This window comes from Limulus polyphemus, unplaced genomic scaffold, assembly GCF_000517525.1.
Source record: "Limulus polyphemus unplaced genomic scaffold, Limulus_polyphemus-2.1.2 Scaffold1699, whole genome shotgun sequence".
In the NCBI taxonomy this organism is placed as follows: domain Eukaryota; kingdom Metazoa; phylum Arthropoda; class Merostomata; order Xiphosura; family Limulidae; genus Limulus; species Limulus polyphemus.
Window position 1 is genome coordinate 227,006 of NW_013667309.1, and position 21,714 is coordinate 248,719.

At 33.2% G+C, this 21,714-nt stretch overlaps 1 protein-coding gene across 1 annotated transcript in view; it reads left to right on the top strand.

Moving 5' to 3' along the window:
- Nucleotides 1–6,479, top strand: part of LOC106464598 (pleiotropic regulator 1-like) — a 22,999-nt gene extending 16,520 nt beyond the window's left edge. The window contains exons 10-13 of the mRNA XM_013924754.2: nt 3,639–3,757; nt 4,521–4,660; nt 5,686–5,879; nt 6,376–6,479. Coding sequence (XP_013780208.1) covers nt 3,639–3,757; nt 4,521–4,660; nt 5,686–5,879; nt 6,376–6,435 — 513 coding nt within the window. The 3' untranslated portion in view covers nt 6,436–6,479. The remainder of the gene's footprint in view (nt 1–3,638; nt 3,758–4,520; nt 4,661–5,685; nt 5,880–6,375) is intronic.
- The last annotated feature ends 15,235 nt before the right edge of the window (nt 6,480–21,714 follow it).

A 21,714-nucleotide genomic window follows, 5' to 3' on the forward strand; every position in this document is an offset into this window, starting at 1 on the left:
TATATATATATATATATATATAACTTAACCACAGTGATTTGTTGATTTCATTATAAAGATTGTTTTATATTGTTTGCATAGTATGTAGGACTAGCCTAAATCCCCTAAAGTGGCTGAATTTTGTGAGGTATTATTTGGTTTATGGCCAAAAATTAATTTTAATCTTTATAAATATATGCATAATAAAAGTATATTTAATTGGCTATACTGATGGCTAGGTTGATTTTTAGTGTAAGTGCATACTTACTCTGATCTAAGGTTGTTATTATTTATTATGTACATAAACACACACCTGACAATGATTGCCGCATTGTCTGTGATGGTCAGTGGTTATGCCATCATAGTGTTTAGCTAGTCAGTTTCACAATGTGGAATATGTCTGTAATACTATACATTGAAGTATTTAAATGAACTCAGTAACAATTGTGCAGCATATTCTAGTTTTAATAGCAATTTTGCAAATAAAAAATGTATAATGGTAGGCCATGTTTTTGACATTTTTCCATTGTATTATTTCAATCAGACAATCCAACCAAGTTATTTAGAAGTCATTGGTCTCTTGGTTTTTTAAATTTACCCACTACGAAAAAATGCATGAAGGCCAACATTAATACTGCAGCAGTTGCTTCTTGTTAACAATCAATTTAAATGGGAAATGCATATCTCTACAGAAATTATAACAAAATATTGAGTATTACTTGCCAAAAGGATGTATTGTGATGTAAGCAGTATTTACTACTGGTATTTTTGTACCTCATTTTCAGTTTTTCATTTCTTATCATAAAGTTATTTTTCTAGGATGTCAAAAAAAAAGTAATACCTGGGATCTAATGATCAAAACATCACAATTTTAGGACAGTGAACTCCTTTTGAAGTCAAAGGTCATTGGCAGAATACCCATTAAGGCAACCCATATTATACTTTGAATTCCTAATGAGGAGTTATTGTCAAGAGGGATCTTATTGACATCCCTAAGTCAGCAATTCTTGCTTAACTATCCAGTCAGAGTATATCAACAGGGTAAAAAGATGATATATATTTATCATTCTTTATCTCCTTACAGGATACATTTCTGAAACCTGTTGATAATGCCACAATTTAGAGATTTTCATTAATAAGAAAGTACAAGCTGTGTAATGGACTATTCTTGGAAGAGTAGCATTGCTGGTTGACAGACATACTCCTTCTATATCTGTGTCAATCACTTCATCTTTGAAGGCCATTGCCATTTGTGTCTCCATTGGCTACATCATGATGCTTCACTGTACTCTCTTTACCTCTCACCAGGATAAGATCCATCAAGTAGAACTTGTTGATCTTTTGTACAGTTGCCATCTTCCTTTATCATCCTAGTAGACCATTTATAATGATGGGAGGAGTAGATATGTAGAGTGTTTCCTCTTAAATCATAGCCTTTCTCTTTTCAGTACTGGAGAATACACATATTTCCATGCCCCTAATCAGGCATTTACTATTATTGATCTGTCCATTTGTTTCCCTTTTTTTTTCTTGTAAAGTGACTGCTGATCCTTGTAACAGTGATCACTTTTGCAACATTCAAAGAGACGTTAGCTGCATTCATTACAATCTGATTTGTGTCTTACAGTGGAGGCTTGAAAAGGCCAATTGGCCCTCCTTCTCCACATTCTCAGAACTTAATCCTGCTGTCATTAACTTACCATTTGTTAACAACAGCATGGAGACAGTGACTGATCATGTATTTCACATAACTGTGGTTACCCTCTCTAAAACCTTGACATATTTTTTCTACACTATCCTTATTCATATTGAACCCAGTAGAATAGATATTAATACCATTACTAAAAACTTCCTCCAGCAGTTGCAAACAACTAGCCCATATACCACTGACTTTCAAATTTCTAGTTAGTCATCAAATATGAGGTATATGAGCAATAAATTTAAACTGCCTTCCATAAGTCATGTCGAAGACCAATGCATTTTAAAATTTTCATTGTATGAAATTGTTTGCATGCATATTTGCTGTGAATGAGTATTGCACTAAGATCCAAAGCTCCAGTTGATGGCATGCACAGACTTTTATTCCATACACACATATAGCAACTCCAGGTCAGGTGTACAAAGGCACTGAACTTCCTTCTTGTCCTCTCTTTCATCTCCTGGGGAATGGATAGATACTCCATTCTCTGAAGTTATAGCACCATCATTCAATCCAAACTAGACCAAATAAAAGCCTCAGCCACAATATCAACATTGAAGATGTTAGATCCTGTGTGTCATAACAGGGACTTTCCCCACTTCTCCAACCTATGATTTGTACATGGTGTCCTGTGAACTTCTACTTAATAATCAATGTAAGCATCTGATTTTGCAATATGCTGCAAAACTAGGATCTCTTTTCACAACATCCCTTCTGACAATGTGTTTTCATTGCTATTTGCAAACAGACGATCTACTATTCCTATTTATGGCCTAAGTTTTCTGACATAATTGCATGAGATGTGCCTGACATTGGATGTAGTGTGAATTCAATGACCAGACTCTCCCTTCATTGACTTGTTTTCATCCCCATCTCCTACTATGACCTTTCACTGAGTCACCATAAGAAGTCCAATACTAATGAATAAAAAATACCAACTTATATTTACCAAACATCTCTCTCTAACCATTTTTTTTTACTGATATCTTTGCCATAATTTGCTTTGATTCTGTTATTGCTCACAGAATTCTATTTCAGAATATTCCATTCATAGCATAGTTGTATGTAATCTAGTGCACTGTGGATCACATCAAAGCTAAGCAATATTATCTATATGGAATCAGCTCAGTGAAGGCTCTGGAATTTGTCAGCTTTAGCTGTCATTCTCTTCACTTTGAAATTCACAAACAAATTGCAAGTTTATCTTTGTCATTACTGTCTATCCAGTTTTAGTAAATTTCAAACCACTTGGAACGCTGAAGAACTCTTGACGCTCATTCTTTACTGGCCAACAGTGATTGGCCATCTATTTTCTCTAGACATCATAAAGTTGAAGTTGTTGTTGTAAGGTTTAATATTGGTCATAAGTTTCTTATATAGCAATATGTGAGTAGTGTGACACTGAACTCTCCATTGACCACATTTTACTTGCATACCATACTATCTCTAGTACTTTCAGACATGGTGTAACTCATTATGTACAATTTCAGTGTAATTTTTTAACTATACTTTTTTGTCTTGTACACTTGGATTTGATTTATAATTTTTTTCATTATCTTTTTAACAAAATATAGTGTGGCACAGATAAATATTCTAGCTTTGTAGCCACAAACCCCTGAAATAACAAAAGCAGCTTCACTGGCTTAAGTATTATAACACCATACAATTACATGATTTTTGTGTACAATTCTAAAGTAAGGGAGTTTTATATATTTTTATATAGATATATATAATTTGTTTTTAATTAATACATCAGAAAAGACAGTTTAAACTGTACCTATAGATTTCTTTATAACAAATATGAAATCTGTTTCTTCAGCTTTGTGTATTAGTTTATGACTTTTTTGGTGAGTTTTCCAAGGTTTTTTTATATTATTTCTATGTCAGAAATTTTTACTTGTATTTTTGAAATGTAATACCAAATTTTATTGGTTTGCATAGTGTATTTTGTATCTTCAAGGTCATGACAGGTAGCCATGATTGCACCATTAGGTTGTGGGACTTGGTTGCTGGAAAATCCAAAGTCACCCTTACTCATCACAAGAAGAGTGTCAGAGCACTTCTTATTCATCCAAAATTGTAAGTTTTTATGTTTACTGGGTTTTGTATTAGAATTTTAGAAATTGTCATTGTGAGTTAAAATGAGATAGAGTATTAATTTTACTTGTATCCTCCTCTGGTATTGGACAGAGCAGTGACAGTATGCATATCTGTAGGTAAATTATTCGTAAAGTTTGTTGTTTATTTTGTGTAGAAGAACAATGTAAAAAAAATACAAATATGTACTGAAAAAGTGACTAATAGTACTTATTTTATCAGTAGTGCATATAAGCACCTAATGGATGTAAAATTGGCTAAGTGGTGTAATCAAAGTTACATTTGCAGTTTTTGTTTTCATCCAACCCATTTAAAAAGGTAAAATTCAAATTCATGATAATAAAAGCTTGAACTAATGTTCAGCAACCAGCAACTTACCAATTAAGTTCGGAAAAATTTATGTGAAATATTAAATTTAATTTTTGGAATAGTTCATTTCCTACACAAACATCTTCTATAATGGCTGGAGACGGCTAATGGGTAATGAAGAAAAACTTTAATATAAGTTTAACATAACAGCAAATGTACAACGTTTCAGCAAGACTTAACACCTATATTTGATAAACCAGGTTTAAAAATGTCAGTTAACTAAAAATCATGTATCTTATTAATTCCAGATTAACTTTTATTTTACCATCATAGAATAATTTTTTGGAATCAGTCTTGCAGTCCTCAATTTGATAAGATGTAATCATTTTAAATATAGGGTTCTCTTTATAATTACCAACTTTAATATTTAATGTAGGAACATGTTTGCATCAGGAGCACCGGATAACATCAAACAGTGGAAATGCCCTGATGGAAAGTTTATTCAGAATTTACAAGGACACAATGCTATTGTCAACTGTTTAGCTATGAATGTTGACAATGTTCTTGTCTCTGGAGGTAACCGTTTCTTTGTTACTTATACTCATCCTTAGGCTGATATATTGCAGAATCTCCAAAACTTGTTGATAATTTTTTTTTTCAAACCTGTAATTTTTAAAACTGTTTCTGCTTTTCGGGTACAGCATCAGTAATTTTATCTTACTTGCAATGCCAAAATTCACCTAAACTTATGGGCTGTTGTATTATGAATAGGTTAGTAAGCTGTCTAGATTTTTATTAAAACTGAAATGATTGTATTGCCAACCACTTGAGGACTATTTTTTACAAGATGTGGGATGAACAGGTAATATATTCACAAAAATATTAGTATTTTGTGTTAAACTTTGTAAGTTTGGTTATCAAATTCTCATAATTTCTGGTCATGTTTTATAGAATATATGCTTACTCAAAATGGAACCTCGGCATGGCTAGGTGGTTAGGGCACTCGACTCGCAATCTGAGGGTCTCGGGTTCCAATCCTAGTCCCACCAAACATGCTCACCCTTTCAGCCATGGGGGCATTATAACGTGACAGTCAATCCTACTATTTGTTGGTAAAAGAGTAGCCCAAAAGTTGGTGGTTGATGATGACTAGCTGCCTTCCCTCTAGTCTTACACTGCTAAATTAGGGATGGCTAGTGCAAATAGCCTTCGTGTAGCTTTGCCCAAAATTCAAAACAAACAAACAATCAGGATAGAAACCTAACACACACACACACACACATCTCCCCTCACAATTTATCTGGAATATTATATTCTAATTTTTTGATATTTATGTTTTGAGTTAAAATTATCAAAAATGCCTGAAAACAAATTTTGTACCCACACAAAATTGTCTTTTAACTTCTGAAGCTATATAGTTTTTAAGTTTAATTTTAAATCAATGAATTTAAAAAAAAGAGATAAATTTAACATTTTTATTATTTCTTCATCCTTTTCCTTTCTTGCATAATCTACTTAAAGCTTCTCTATCTGTAACTATTTCTTAATGTTCTATTAGTTATTTTGTATGAATAGTTCACTTTACGTTACTGTACGTATAGGTGACAACGGGACATTATTTTTCTGGGATTGGCGGACAGGATACAACTTTCAAAGGCTCCAAACACCTGTACAGCCTGGGTCCATAGACAGTGAAGCTGGAATTTTTGCTGCAATCTTTGATCAAAGTGGGACACGTTTAATCACTGCAGAAGCAGATAAGACCATAAAAATCTTTAAAGAAGATGATATGGCTGTAATTATTTAATTTTTATTTGCTAACTCAGATCTAAAATATTATAATTAATGTTACAAGATTACAGTGTTAATCATAATTAAATATAGAATAGTTTTTGTTTTCACTAGCAGATTTATGGTATTAACTAGTAATCTGACAGTTTTTCGCTATTCAAATGAAAATAATTATTTCAATGTTTGTTCACTGTCAAATATTAGTAATTAATAAAAAAAACAAAAAGATGAAGTAACACATTTTTCCATACTTAATTTAAGAACCGATATATTAATTTGTTGTTTTTTGAAAAACCCTGTACTGATACTCTAATGATTGGCATCACTGTTTTAGGTTAAATAATTATTTGCATTTGTAATTATCTAGCAATACTTTTCATTGAAATGTTTAGTTTCCATGTCAGTTTTTTCAGTGAAGATAATTTGGATGTTTTTTTTTTTTTTGTGAACAGACAGAGTTTAATTATTATTAATTTAAATAAATATTTTATTATTTTCAGACTGAAGACAGCCATCCAATCAACTGGAAACCAGAAATTATCAAACGAAGACGTTATTAATTTACTCTTATTGTTTTGTATTCCAATAAAATTTCTTTTATGAATAATGGTAATTATATGTTCAATGCTCAGTGTGTATTATTAAATTACAAAACAGTAAAAATCCTATAACCCGAGTGTTTTCGAAAGGTGGACCTTTCTTCTTCAAGGGTAAACTAGGAATGATGATGTAACTGAATGAGCGATATATAAAGGGAGTTGATTGATGTCATGAAGGTCATCTGGGCTTTCAGGGAGTGCTTTTGTATATTTTTGTAAGTGTGTCTCGTTTCCGTGGCAACATGGCTGGAAATGAGAGCATTATGTAAAAAGTTGTAAGAGATATCTTGCTTTATAAATGGTCAAGAAAAAGTATACCTAAGTGTTATTAAAGTAAAATAAAGGTGACACATGGAGATTGACTGAAAAAGAAATGTTAAGCAGATCAATTTCTAAAGACAGGCATGGAAAATTATCATAAATAAATATTAAGTGTTAGAAAGGTCAGGGGCAAATATTGAGAGTTCACACTACACGAAAAACGAAAAAAATAAATAAAAATTATTTTTCTGACAGAGAACGATCCAATGATTGGAGATTGCTGATTCCAGGATCTAGATATATTCCACAAGGTTGAACAGTATTTAGATTAGCAATCCAATAAGCTTCTTTTATCTCCTTATCAGCTTTAGTTTTAAAGTTGGTTTCAATGCTGATGAGAGTAACATCATTAACTGAATGACTGGGTTGGTTGAAGTGTTTATTGGTGTTAATAAATGACTTATGGTTGTTGAAACATTCTTTAAGAGCCATTTGATTATGTCCTACATACCGGTAATTGCATTTTTTACACTGTTTAAGGTAAATGGTATTCTATGTTCCACAAGTGATTTCTTTAGAAATTTTTAAGTCTCTCTCTGGTTGTGCTTGACAAAAAAAAAAAGTCAGTAGTTTTTATGAACTTACAGGTTTGACAATGAGCTTGTTTTCAGCCATGTTGCATCAAAAATGAGACACGCAACAGTACATTGAAAAATATACAAAACAATTCGTGGAAGCTCAGGTGATCTTCATGACATCACTCAACTCCCTTTTATATCATTCATTCAGTTACATCATCATTCCCAGTTTACCCCTGAAGAAGAAAGGTCTACCTTTTGAAAGCACTCGAGTTATAGGGTTATTATTGTTATATATTACATGTTCTGATTATTAAATTACAGTTATTTGCACAATGTCATAGAATTTGGTCTTTTTGACTGATTTTCTTTGAAAGTTATTAAAATACATCTCTGTTAATTTTTGTAAATCAAAGAAAATCATTTGTCACTTCAGAAGAAATTTCTTTAGCTTTAACGTTTTTAACAGGGCCAATACTGCTCTGTGCTGGGATTTTCTTGACATTATTAGTAAAACTCACAATGCAAGAGTGCTGCTTGTACATTATGGTAACACTTTAATTGGTTCACAACTAGAAAACATTGGGGTCTCTACTTTTAATATTGGATTACAAATTCCATTATTTATTTGTTTCATGTTAGACAGATGGTGGGAAAGGTGCATAGCAACAATTTACAAGGTGGAAATTTCTTTGAGGAACACAGCAAAACAGTGTGAGAATAAAAAGCATACTATGTCTGTATAAAAAATTCGTAATGTACTGACCTGCCACACAGAAAGATGACAAAAAACAACTCTTTTATCCTCCTCCCTCCCCCCATGTTAGGAGTACTGCTTACAACATCAAACCCCTGGCGAGTTATGTCACAGTACCTATGAGTTCCCATTTATACAATATATAAAATCGTAAACAAGGATCTTTCACCAGAAAGAAGAAAATTTGAAGAGAAGAATTCATAATCTATTTTCAAAACACATTGTAAAAAGTCTAATGCCTGGAAGCTGTACAAGTGGGAGGTAAATTGATATGTCACATACAATGAGGCCTGGATATATATATATATAAGTAGTTGCAACACTCGGAGTAGTTTTCTATCTTCCAACTGGGAGAAAAAACTTTTCAAAAGTGGTACCAAATGTGCTGTAAAAGTTTCTCGAAAGGTTTTTTTGGTGAACTAAGAGTGAACTGGTGCTTGAGAAAAAAAAATCCCTCATCTTTATGGCAGTGTGTAATTACAGCTGTTAAATGGCACTAAAACAAAGCCATACTTCTAATTCAACATTACATTTTTTGAGAGTAATGGAAGAGAAGGTGCAGATTTAGGCTATTTTTAGACATTCCAGTGATAATCAGATGCAGCACCTTTGGATTTATTTACATTTAGTCTCCCAAAGTAAACACTAGAAAGTTTGCATCAAATGTCCAAGCATTGCCAAGACAAGTGGAACAGACTTAACATCAAGGCTCTAGCGTAAGAATGTGAAGTAGAAACTGTAATGCCTATCTATCTGCAATTCATGACCACCAGATGCAGCACTTTAGATGATGAAAGAAATTTGGTAAGCTGTTCAAAAATGTGTCCATAACATGCTCAATTACTCTTTGTAAACTAGATGTGTTTTTATATACTGCCTTACCTTTTCTATTAGATTTGGTAACTATTTAAATTGGATATAAGATTTTTTTTTTCTAAAGAAAAGCCCCTCCATCATTAAAGAAAGAGTGCTTGTGCATTGATATACTGTGAACAGAGCGGAACATGTCACAAGAAACTGCTTATGCTTTAATTTCCATATTATATAATAATTATAAAGGTACTATTGGAAACTGGCTAATCAAGTCACTAATTTCATGAAGATAAAGGAAGATGTTCGTGTGAGTAACGTATTTTCAATCAGTATAATACTTTGTCAAGGCCTTAATATCAAATAGACGTTAAAATTTAACTTTTTATCAAGGTAATTGAAACAGTGATATAGAAGACTTTAATAATGAGTCAGTTGTGCTTAGAACTTGTCACTGTTAAGCTTTAGATAGTTTCACATAAACTCAAAGTAGAGATGACCTACCCTGCAATATTTCCAGTAAGAAATAGTGCATAGTTATCTACATATGTAGGATTATAAAACTAGACTGCGACTCCCTTTCATCAGTTTAGTAACATAAACGATGAACAGAATATCCGTAAGTAATTAAAAAACGGTTATATATTCGATTACAGAATCATGGCATATTATATCTATCAAACTAGCAGTCGGAAAAACACAAAATTTCTACGATAGATTATCATTTTAACAATGTGATTAGCTTTAAATTTCTTATAGGGTGTACCAATCAGTAATATGACACTCTGAAAGGTTAAAGCAGAAGAATTAAATAATAATTATGACGATGATGTAGATTTACGTCCTTAGTGCCTGCCTATCAAAGAAAGATTTCTTCCTTTCTCCGACTAAAATGACATATTGAGTGGAGGGAAGATCTGAGTAAGGGTAATACAATTTCCAAAACTAAAAGTTGTCAGAATAAAAATCGCATTATAGTCGTTTTCTACAAAGTCACAAGTTTCTTGAACTTCATCTCCTTATACAACTTTGGATTAGCCCATAAAACATGGAATTTCTTAGTTTTGCCAAGTTTAAAAATTAACATAATTTCTGTAGTTGAACTTTTAAAAACCATTTTTTTCTTAGGTGTTTTAAATTATTAGACTATAATATAAAAGTTCCACTTATCAACTTGAAAGGGGTGCAGGTAGCTTATTTAGTGCTGAAGTATTATCTGTTCTGGTATGTTTCCCACACTGCCTCTACGTAGTGGCACTTTCTTTGACACTTACGTCAACTGCGATACTGATATCTAAATGCTGTGCCTTAATGATAACCGTAAGTTCAAGAGAATGGCTTCCGTTTCTACCAGGAAGTAACTGAGGATCGTGAAAAATATCCATTTATATAATTGTAAAATAGGGTAGAGTGAAATTTGAATTTTCTAGCGACACTAAACTTAGATAGTCAAGTATCGATAGCGAAAAAAATTAATATATGGTGACTACCATTACCAAATAACGTCTATAGTTGATAAATACTTACTAGGCTGTGTTTATGGTTTTGAGTTATGGCTTATATAAACCACCTGCTGCTTGATATTGTGACAACTGAACTGAACCTACTAATAATTCCAAATTTGTTACAACATTGATTGGTATTAAATTCATAAATATGATAGAAATTGAATTTTGAGATGTGTATATCTTAAATCTTGGGTTTACTACTAGAAGAGAAATGATCTACAATTTTTCAACAGTTACGTAAGCTTAATGTTTTCAACCATATTTAGATAGCAGATAATTCAACTGCTCTGGCACATTTATCCAATACTTTGTTTGTAGTTATGCACAATGGGCTATCTATGCTCTGCCCACCACGGGTATCGAAACTCGGTTTCTAGCGTTGTATGTCCACAGAAATACTGTTGTGCTACTGGGGGACCTTATCTTAATACATTACTATTAATGCTCAGTCTTGTAAAACAACTGCTGTAACTTTTGTGCTCACATTTTAAAGATAACAAACACTTAACTATGATATGAAACACAATACTCGTACATCATATTCGTGTTAGAATATTTGAAGAAGCAGTTCTCATTTATTTGGTAGTGATATAAATTATACTCTGAGGTAAAAGCTACTGTTTTGTGCTACAATTTACGAAAATAAAATGTGGAAAAGCCTGAGAGCGGGGTAATATAGTGTACATTAAATACTACTCATATAATAAAACAACGAAAATGTGATTTCATTAACGATTTCATGCAAGATATTTCTGTTTTAAAATAATAACATTTCATCCTAGACCAAGATAAACGAATTCGTTTGAAAGAAGTTTGGGTGATTATAAGAAGTAATCTGTGGCTACTTATTAACCTGAAGATTTTTTTATGGGTCAACAACTGATGATCTTGTGAAGCTGATTGCTTTATTTCAAGTCAAACATTACATATAAGTAGAATAAACTATGATAATACTTTAAGTCAGTATAAAGTTGTGTTTAAAAATTGCAAACTCTGAATGTTAAAATCGATTTTTTGTTTGTTTTTCACTCACGTTAATTTCTATACTTAAGGTTAGTTTACACATGATTGGCAAACTTACAAACACATAATGAAACATGCAGCTTCCCAAAATACAGTGAATATAAAATACAATATTCATGTCCATCTCGATACTCGAGTGATATTCTTGATAACTGTCAAGAATATAAAAAAATGTTATACTTATTACAAAGGGCAAGGAAAAATTAAACACGATTTCAATAGATTGACTTTAAAATGTGAAATATACGACAAAAGCGGACTCGTACTGAACTCTTTTGTGATTTCATATACAACTTAGAAACCAAAAACAATAATGTAGACATTTTTGTTTTACATAATTCCGTGTATTTGTGGTTGAAATACTGACCTTAATTTTAAGAATCTACACATTAAATTATCCACCAATATTCACCGGAAACGTCAATATAATCTATTATTTATAAAATGTTTAAAAATTTAACTTACTATGGATTTTAATCTATTCTCTACCTTTCCCAGCGCAGGAAAATAATGTCTTTTAACTGTAAGACATTTATGTATAAATGTAAAACTATGTATTTCAGTAACAACAGAATAACGTCAAAAATAAAACAAATAAAAATAACTGCCATGGAATAAAAGCTAATGGCTTGTTAACTTAAGAACATGTTAATGAATGACAAAGATAAATAACTGATCCTATTACATATTCTTCTTCCCAGCCCACTTCCGTCAATATCGTATCTGTCCTTTTAGAAGTACAATAACCAAAAGTTACTCTGTATATCAACTGACATATATATATATATATGTATATATAATATTTTTAAAACGGATAAATAATGTGAGACTAGTAATAGCGCAAACATATCAACAAATATATGGTAGTCTAATTACCTAAACAGCAAAAATATGTGGCAGCATAACTACTCAATCATTTGTACTGGAAATCTGACATCCTTAAACGAACACCTCTCTCAAGCGAGTTACTGAATGCATCTATTATAACTAGTAATAGCTACCGAAAGTTAAATAACGTAAATTACAGTTACATATTAAATTGCTAAAACTGAGAAAACAAAAATCATACATTTTATTGCGTTACACAAGATGAACAATTCAGTAATAGTAGTTTTACGCGATTTAACTAAATATAAATTACAAAAGTAACACAACAAAATAGAATAAATACGCGTTCATAAACACTAACATACAACTATACATTTTGATAATCATAAAGAGGTGTACATACTTTTAAAAGTAATCAGGTTGTGTCAAAACTTTCAGTGTTAACTTCCTTCCTAACACAGCGATTGGTAACAATACATTGCATAAAAATGTTATACCAGCAGAATTAAAGGTTAGGTTGAAGCATAAAACATGAACACAAAGACTCACAGTTTCTACCAAATAACATGTCATACTGTTATTTAGTTTAAAAATTGGCTTAATTTGATAAGATGCATATATTTTATGAATAAAAGACGCACCAACACTGTTGAACAGCGTATACAAACAAAAAATATATATACAGTTTTTTTCAATATTTCGTACAAAAGCTTTATAAGTTCCCTGATTCTTGTATAACAATTAGGCATCGTATTTTTCAAGAAGCCTGCATGGTTTTCACTGCATATTAGAAAAAATGTGGTCATAATATTAAGTTACAGGCTTCTTTGCACGTAGCCATAGGACTGAACTGAATAACAACAAAAAATTAAAATCTAAACTACATAGAATATATATAATGTGCCTGATATTTTTTGAACCTTCTATTATTATGAAACCTGTCTTAAAAACATTTAAATCAACTAAGTGGATAAATATTTTATTGTGAAAGAGAACAGGATAACTGTACAAGAAAAGGTTGGCACATACTTAAATCACGACTAAAACAACACGATACAAGGGCTATCACGTATTCGATATACAACTAGAACTGAAACTAAGTAGAATTCATGTGCATGGATCTTTAATGCACAGAACATTACGAAGATGATATTCGCCACAACTATGTCACCCAAATGAAGTACATTACACACCCATGTAAAACTGTGCGTTTCTTCTAGACGTCAACTTCAAGAGACACACACACACACACACATTACCAACATACGAGCGGACTAGTAATGAAGATGGACAAGATGGTCATTGTTGTTGATGGGTACCCATACTGGCCCCTGGACCATGAAGGCGTGTCACATGCTCCATCTTCTGACCCGGGGAGATGAAGCCCCGGCCACAAGTGTCACATTTGTGAGGGAATTGCTTGGTGTGTTTGTAAATCACGTGTGACTTGAGGGTGCTGGCCTGTGTGAAGGACTTAAAGCACAAGGTGCAGGTGTACGGGCGCTCCTTCGTGTGCACGCGTGTATGACAGATTAGAGTATTTCGAAGAGAAAAGCTCTTGCCACAGTCCAAGCACTGGTAGGGCCGTTGTTTGGTATGGCTTTTCAAGTGAGATTCAAGGTTTCTCATGGCTACAAATGTTTTGCCGCAAACTGGGCAAGGTAAGCTCATCCCGCCTAGTAGCCTGTGGCTGCGGTTTACCTTTCCGCGCTCAGGCGGAGGAGGATCTGATTTGTTAAGTTCCCTAGTCACGTGAAGGGTGGGGGCAGCCACTGGTGGTGCGCGTCGCTCGTGACTTCCATCATATATACGGCTTACTGTTTCAGTAGAAAAAGGTCCTGTTTCCTTAGAAGATGGACGGTCACCAAACGGTTTGTGTCCGGCACTGTAATCCACGGCATTCATATGTTCTGTGGCATGTACAGAGAGAATTATCAAAGACACAATAACTTTTTTCACACTAAATACACATAAGATGTTCACTTATCCCTGCGTACCTGATACAGCCGCGTGCCGCAAAGGCTGCTGGGAGCACTGGCGCCGTCTTGTGCTCGACCAGTTAAATGTTTTTGTAATAAAATAATTTGTATTTAATTAATCTGTGGGGAATGTAGTCAGGGCCTCAATATTCTTCTTAAAATCAAGAGAATTTTAATTTATTAAGAGGCAGGTTTGTAACGCAGGTGATGCCCTTTATTTGTGTCGGCTGGCACCAAAATTGTTATAAATCATGATATATACCACGAGATTTATTTACGTTACATAGACACGAAAAAATTAAAATGTGTTTTCTCATATACTTGTATAAACAAACATTTGTAACTTATTAAAAAAGAAGGTATTTTTAACCTATTCCCAGACCTCCTCATAGAATTTACAGAACTTATTCCAGTAAACAAAACACATCGTTAATTGCGAGGATATTCAACTAATGATACAATGCTTCTAATCATTATAGATTTTAGTTTCTTTTTAACTTATGTTACTTTTTACTACTGATCTATAAAGCTAACTTACTTTGAACCAGAAGTTTTTATAAGCTACTTATTTTACTTATTGTAGTATTTCATTACTCTGTATTTTGAGTATACTTTAAAAATTATAACGAATAAAGACCTTAAGTTTTCATCATTATATGCTGAATTACAGATAAACAGTGAAGTTCTACTTAAAGTTAGCGCCATCTAATTTTTTTTTCATTTTGAACAAATCGATAGAGTGTCTATGGGCTCAAGTGTCGCACCATGTTTTGGTTGTTAGAAAATTTTGCTGAACAGTTTAAACCTTTATATTACAGAAGATAGGCAGATAATACAATTGTTGTGCCTAAAAATAAAGGTGATATATAAGAATTTCAAAATTACGTAAATTGTCAACATGATAATATTAAATTTAACGATTGAAAAACAAACTACATCCACCCTATCATTTTTAGACGCTAAAATAATTAATTTTAAGGTCCCCAGGTGGAATAGCGGTAAGTCTATAGACTTACAATACTAAAATCTGGGGTTCGATTCCATGCGGTGGACAGAGCAGATATCCCAATGTGGCTTTGCTCTAAGACAAACGAACAAAATAGTTAATTTAAGTAAATGCTTTGAAAATAAGCGTCACCACAAACCAACATTTACTGGGTTATGTTTTCATTTTGATAGTTTTCTAAAATTTTAATTGAAGAATATTTTAATTTATCGGGGTTGTAAAATAGTTAAATTGTTTTTGGTATTTTCTTACAGAAAAATAATTTTCCTCTACATATTGACAGTATTATTAACAAACATTTAGAAGCTGTGTACACAACTAAAGAAACAGTTTATTTTATCTTACAATATACATGCAAACACACTATATAATTAAAGAAAAATATAAAACTGTTTTAGATAATAATATTTCTTCACAAATTCAACTTAGAATTGTTTTTAAACCTATGGTCCGTTTAAGTCACTATTTTATATTTAAAGACAGGATTCCTAAAACGTATCGCTCTTACCTCATCTATAAATTTACATGACCAAGGTTTAACAGTAACTATGTGGGCTATAGAATTCATTGTTTGAGTTCTAAATACCCTATATAATCAGTCAGACATCTTCTTCATTGTTTGTAAGACTGTGACTCCATTCCTTCTGTCAAAGATTTCAGTATATTGGGATATGCATCGTATGAAGAAAATGATAAGAAGAATTTGTTTGTTATTAAGCACAAAACTACACAATAGACTATCTGTTCCATGCTCACCACAGGTATCAAAATCCGGTTTTTAGCATTCTAAGTCTTTAAACTTAATGTTAAGCCACTGGGGAGGGACGCTAAGAACAAAAGTTCTGTCCCTCCTTAGTTAAATGTGTTTTTAAAGCCGAATATGGATAAGCATGAAGCCTTTAATACTAGAGAAAATCTGGTGAAAGTGTTAGCTGACTCAAAACTATGCAACAAGAAGAAAAATGCGATCACAAAGCATTTCCTTCTATAGCACATAAGCGTCACCACAAACCAACATTTACTGGGTTATGTTTTCATTTTGATAGTTTTCTAAAATTTTAATTGAAGAATATTATAATATATCGGGGTTGCAAAATAGTTCAGTTGTTTTTGGTATTTTCTTACAGACTTGTATCAAGTTGTTTCTGACCCCGTCTTGAAGTGGTATCTCCTTAACTACGAGTTATCAACTGCTATGATTGTCCCTTTGTTACTGCCGTCCTCTCTTCCTCCTCTTATTTTGCTGTAGGGCTAAGGTTTCCGTTCATCTGACAATGATGTTTTCAGTTTCTCTACTGTTGGTAGGCACAGAGTTTAAATCCGACAAATGAAGCTTCAGACTTGTAGATATAGTGTAGACGTTTGTGATTTTGGAGGAAAGGAGGGGAGGTGGGGCTGGAATATGTTTTTTCAGCTTTTGTGTATTCTTTTTAAGACCTTCCTTGGTCTTTTTCAGTGTTTTTGAGGTTTTAGTATACATCAAGTCTGGGAATATCTTCTTTGGTGTTAGGATTTTACGGTCCTACAGAAAACGAGCATAGTTTTTATTACATAAGTATGTTGTTCTTTACTCTTCCAAGTAAGAATTTGCTAACCTTCTTTGTTGTTCTTCTCTTGGGTTTGTGGAGGTGACTGATCTGGATCGAGATTCAGCTGACTGTTGTTCTTTAACCTTTAAGGATAAAATGCCACTGATTCAGTAGGTGTTCTTCACAGTAGAACAACATGAGATTCCGGAGTCAGGAGGTCTTCTTCTCATCTGTAGTTGAGCATAGTGAAAACAGATAGGGCATAATGGAAAGTCTATCAAAGCCATTGTTTTCACCATTCTACAACAAAAACTTTTATCTTATACTTCGGCTGGTGTGTGGTCAAACAAAGTCATTAGCTGATCAAGTTGAAAACCGTTATAGACAACAGGGATAAACAAAAATCGATTTTATATCAAAAGTCAGAATTAAAAAATACCATATAAGTTTGGTCTCCGTTAGGGCAGGAGTTCAAATGTTTAAATGTTGTAACCTGGTTGATGTCAACCAAATCTTTTTTAGAAATATTTTGTACAAAAGTACCAGGAGTTAAAGCCACAAACAACAGATTTTCTTTTCTTCTGTCGCTGTATATGCGCATACTCTATGCCTAAAGAAAAGAAAGATTTTGCTAGCACCTATGAACGCAGCATTTAAACTTAGGTTTCCTCAACTCTCACATTTCTTGCCTGACAACTGCCTAGTGACAGCAACTTTTTGCAAGCTAGCATGGCTACCTGCTTGCGTGCACTCGAGATCTTACATCATTGTCTAGTTGTTATGTTAGAGATGTAGTCTAAGGGGGAAGATAGACGTGAGACTGTTACTATAGAATTTCTATGTCAGTAACAAAGTATTTTCTTCACTGGTTTTGCAAGCATATGCCTCTGTCTCCTAATCTTTAGAACTAACGACAACAAGGCTCATGTTCCTCTAATCTGCCTATCTAAAACATAATTCAAGTATAATTTTAATAAGATTAAATAACATCTTACATGGCTTAGTACACGACAACCTACACTAATTAATTCCTTACGAACTGCGGCTCGAAAATAAAATAAATGCTGAGAAATTGTTAGAAGACAAAATCCACAAGCTTATTAAAAATTTGATTGCAAAAATTTAACACAATCCTAAAAACTAATAAAAACATTGAACGCACCATGCCTTCCTTTGGTCTAACGTAAGCCAATTATAATCAGCCGTTTCACGAGCCTCAGAATATTTCAAATCTGATAAATTGAACATAATCTTACCGGCATTAATGCACACGTGTGGCGAAGTTTGAAACCGCGAAAATATACAAGCTAGCAAATATTTCAGTTTTAAAACTGAATATATTTCCTGTCAACATTAATGAAAATACTTGGTACGTTATGTTTGCCCTTGATGTGGGGTAAATATATTGCAGCAGTTTTTACCTAGTTTATAAACATCTCGATATTCTGACAACATTCTTTTAATGCATAATAAGTGCGTTCTCTATCTGAAGTAACAATATATTTATATTCCTATATATATAAACATAAGAACATCACATATTAAATAAGCGTATGTACGGATTAATGATATTCCTCATAGTAGCTAACATTTACCATCCTAGCCAACTTCTAATACTTGTAGTCTTGTCAATTGATACCATCCCATCATCTCTAGGTCGATCACTCATCTGTAATATAGTTTCGCGAGTATGGTAACGCAGTTTCCAGTGAACCTAGAACTTTCCTGCTCAGTTTCTTCGTCCTTGGTTATTATTCATGTTGTCCATCACATCACCTACCAAGATACGCAGAAACCAATGCACGACACGAATATGAGGAAGTAAAGTATATTCCATACCTTAGCTGACTAACAACACCTGTGGCTGCACTATCCGCTAATATGATACTATCTATATGTTTAAAAAAAAGTATTACTGGTATCATGAGAGAAACGCGGGTGCAAAAGCCAGTGAACAAGAATGTTTTCATTGTGATTTAGCGTATTGTTTAATAACCTAGTTCTCCCACTGTGCACCTGGATTAAGCGTAAAGATAAATCATACCCTTAGCTAATGTGTGTGTTTCTAAATATGATATAATATCACACACATATACCCAAAAATGATATAGGTGGCTTTTCCTATAAACAACTAACATTGTTCACAAAATTCCACCTGAGTGTTTGGAAATCAAGTTTGCAACTGTATTAGATACCATAGCAGTCACTATCAATGATTTAAACTGTTAATATTTTACGTACTGCATCAAACGCTATTAATAATTCTATACATTATTATTTAGAGGATCCCAAAGAAACACCCACGATTCCACGTTAGCTTTAAAGGTACGTAATGTCAAGTCCTTGCTAGCTGCTGAATATGTAATTGTCTTAAGTAGTGTAATCGAATGGCCAATACGAAATATCCTGTAAATATTTTATTGTGAAATTTCACTTGGAAAATAAGGGTTGTAACTCCCTTATAGATTTCAGATTCCTCGACTTCTATTTTGTTAAACCATGTCTTACTAACCATATCAGTTTTTAGGTTGATATCGTCTCTGTAAACTATCTCCTGAACAGATAAACAATTTAACCATTGGCTCATTTTCCTTTAGCTCCTACTTACACAATCTCTCCTTTTCATCGATTGAGTTAAGATCTTTTTATAGTTCTCTTGCTCTCCTCAAACTCGCCAGTTTCTTCCACTTCTGTTTACTGAGCAAGTAAGTGCACAAGATGCTCGTCAAAGTTATACAGTTTCAATGCGTAGATGTGTTCAATGCTTTTTTAACATATTGCGTGAGTATAGCAGCCTGAACTTTGACAAATTAAGCTGGCAAAATGCAAGGTATAGGACGATCAGCCAGAATCGAGTCACTTCCACATTGCAATTGCATACCAAAGTCAGACCATTTCTCCAGTACCGAACTTAAGTTTCTTTACTGTTTTATCTCAACATTATCGCTTTTGATATATGACTGCCTTACCCTTTTACGGATGGATAAATTCATGTGCATCAGCTAATGCAGATTTTAGTCACTTAATACGTTCCTGTATGTACTTTGGCCATGTGCACCAGGTAGTAGATCATACATTACATCCAACATTTAGTATATTTGGTGACCAGTCAGTCGGCTATTGCTTTGTTACCAACTATGCAACTTGTGGATATGACAACATTCATTTAGTCAGACTTCATACATTTCACGAGTATTTGCTTAGCAGTTTCTACAACTGTTTCATTAAGCCCATGAGATTGAGGACGTATGCATCTTCACTAGTCTTAAAATTCGGTTCAACATAGCAAAGTGAAGAGTGTTAAAGATAGCTTCTTGAACTATATGGATCTCTCCAAATGATCTAAGGTGTGCCATTCATTTTTTAGCTAACTTATCAATGACAAAATATATTGATGTGTCAACCAGTAGACAAGCTTTGGCCTATTCGAATAAATTATTGCTAATGACCAGCTCGTATTATTGCCATTTTCACTCTTTAGAAAAGGACAACCTGTATCCAAAGCTATTATCTACAATGGAGAACCCAAAACTCTCTTCCTGAGTTGTACGAAATGAGGATGGCATATACAGTACAATATCTACACTGCTTCTCAACATCTCTTGTGTATTTTCTGCATTAGCTATAGCGGAGAAACATCCTGGCACCTCATAGCCTTTGCATCACACAGTGTCAGAAGAATATTTTACCTCAGAAGTATTAGTCCCACTAGCACTAGCTGCATCACATTTGTGTTGTTTATTGCGACGGTGTAACACAGTCTTGCTCTCTCACTATTCATACAAGTTTGCAAGACAGATATAGGTCCTATAGTTTCTCCTCCTGAAGCTTCTGGTTCATCATTCATGGTGTTCATCACTATTAATGTTTGCACTGACTGTTTGGTTCATTGTTGCTGGTGCTACAATGGTGTTTACGGCTGTTTGATCCAGTATCTGAATTCTTAACCACAGACAAATTCTAACAATGTAGAGAGACAATCCTCCTGTATTATCATACTGCTGAACTTAATGGTGATACACAACAGAGTCTTACATGTTCAACTTTCTGCTTCAACATGCGATCAGACGGCTGAAAGAGCGAGCATGTTTGGTGGGACGGAGATTCTAACCCACGACCCTCATATTGTGAGTCAAGCACCCTAACCACCTGGCCAACCAACAGTGTAACAAACATTTGTATATACGTTTGACTTATTTTAATATATTATTTTAAAACAAGTGTACTGTATGCTGTTTGTTTATTGTTGATATTTATCGCCAACAAGTCACAGACATCTACGTGTCTAAAGAGTATTTGTTTTTCAGGTATGTAACTTTGTTTGTTTTTTTCTTTTTTTGCTGTTGTTTTTGCATCGTGAGGATGGGAGTGAAATATAATTTTGCTTCATATACTTAACTCATACAAAAATTAATCTGTGTAAAAGTAAACGTTTGTGGTTTAACAGTACTTCATAGTTTTCAAATGGCAATTAAACACCTTTTTTGAACATAAAAACATCCTTCTTACTGCAAACAATTTCACTAAAATAAACAAAATAGGTTCTGAGAAAAAATAATTTTGCATAAAACTGTATTACAATTCTAAGCTTGACCACGACTTCCCACAATGTTATGCCACCCAAATAATTAGGCATATCCCCATTAACTCTAAAGAGAAACTAAAATTTCCAACTTCTATATCTCTATATTAGACCACATATAACGCGTATGCCATAAAACTCATTTAGACGTAGGCCAGTTCAATAAATTATCTACTAAGTTGACTAGTGTGAAAATTGACAAGTCCTAATAGCAAAACCAGCACAATTCAAGATTGGGTACATCCTATTTATATATCACTTCTAATTAAATGTACTATGATTAAGAAAAACTGTATGAATATAAATTTGTTCATATACTATGTTGTAAAAAAAAGGCCTATCTTTAGCAGGTTGGCATCTTCTAAGGCAGGGGTCACCA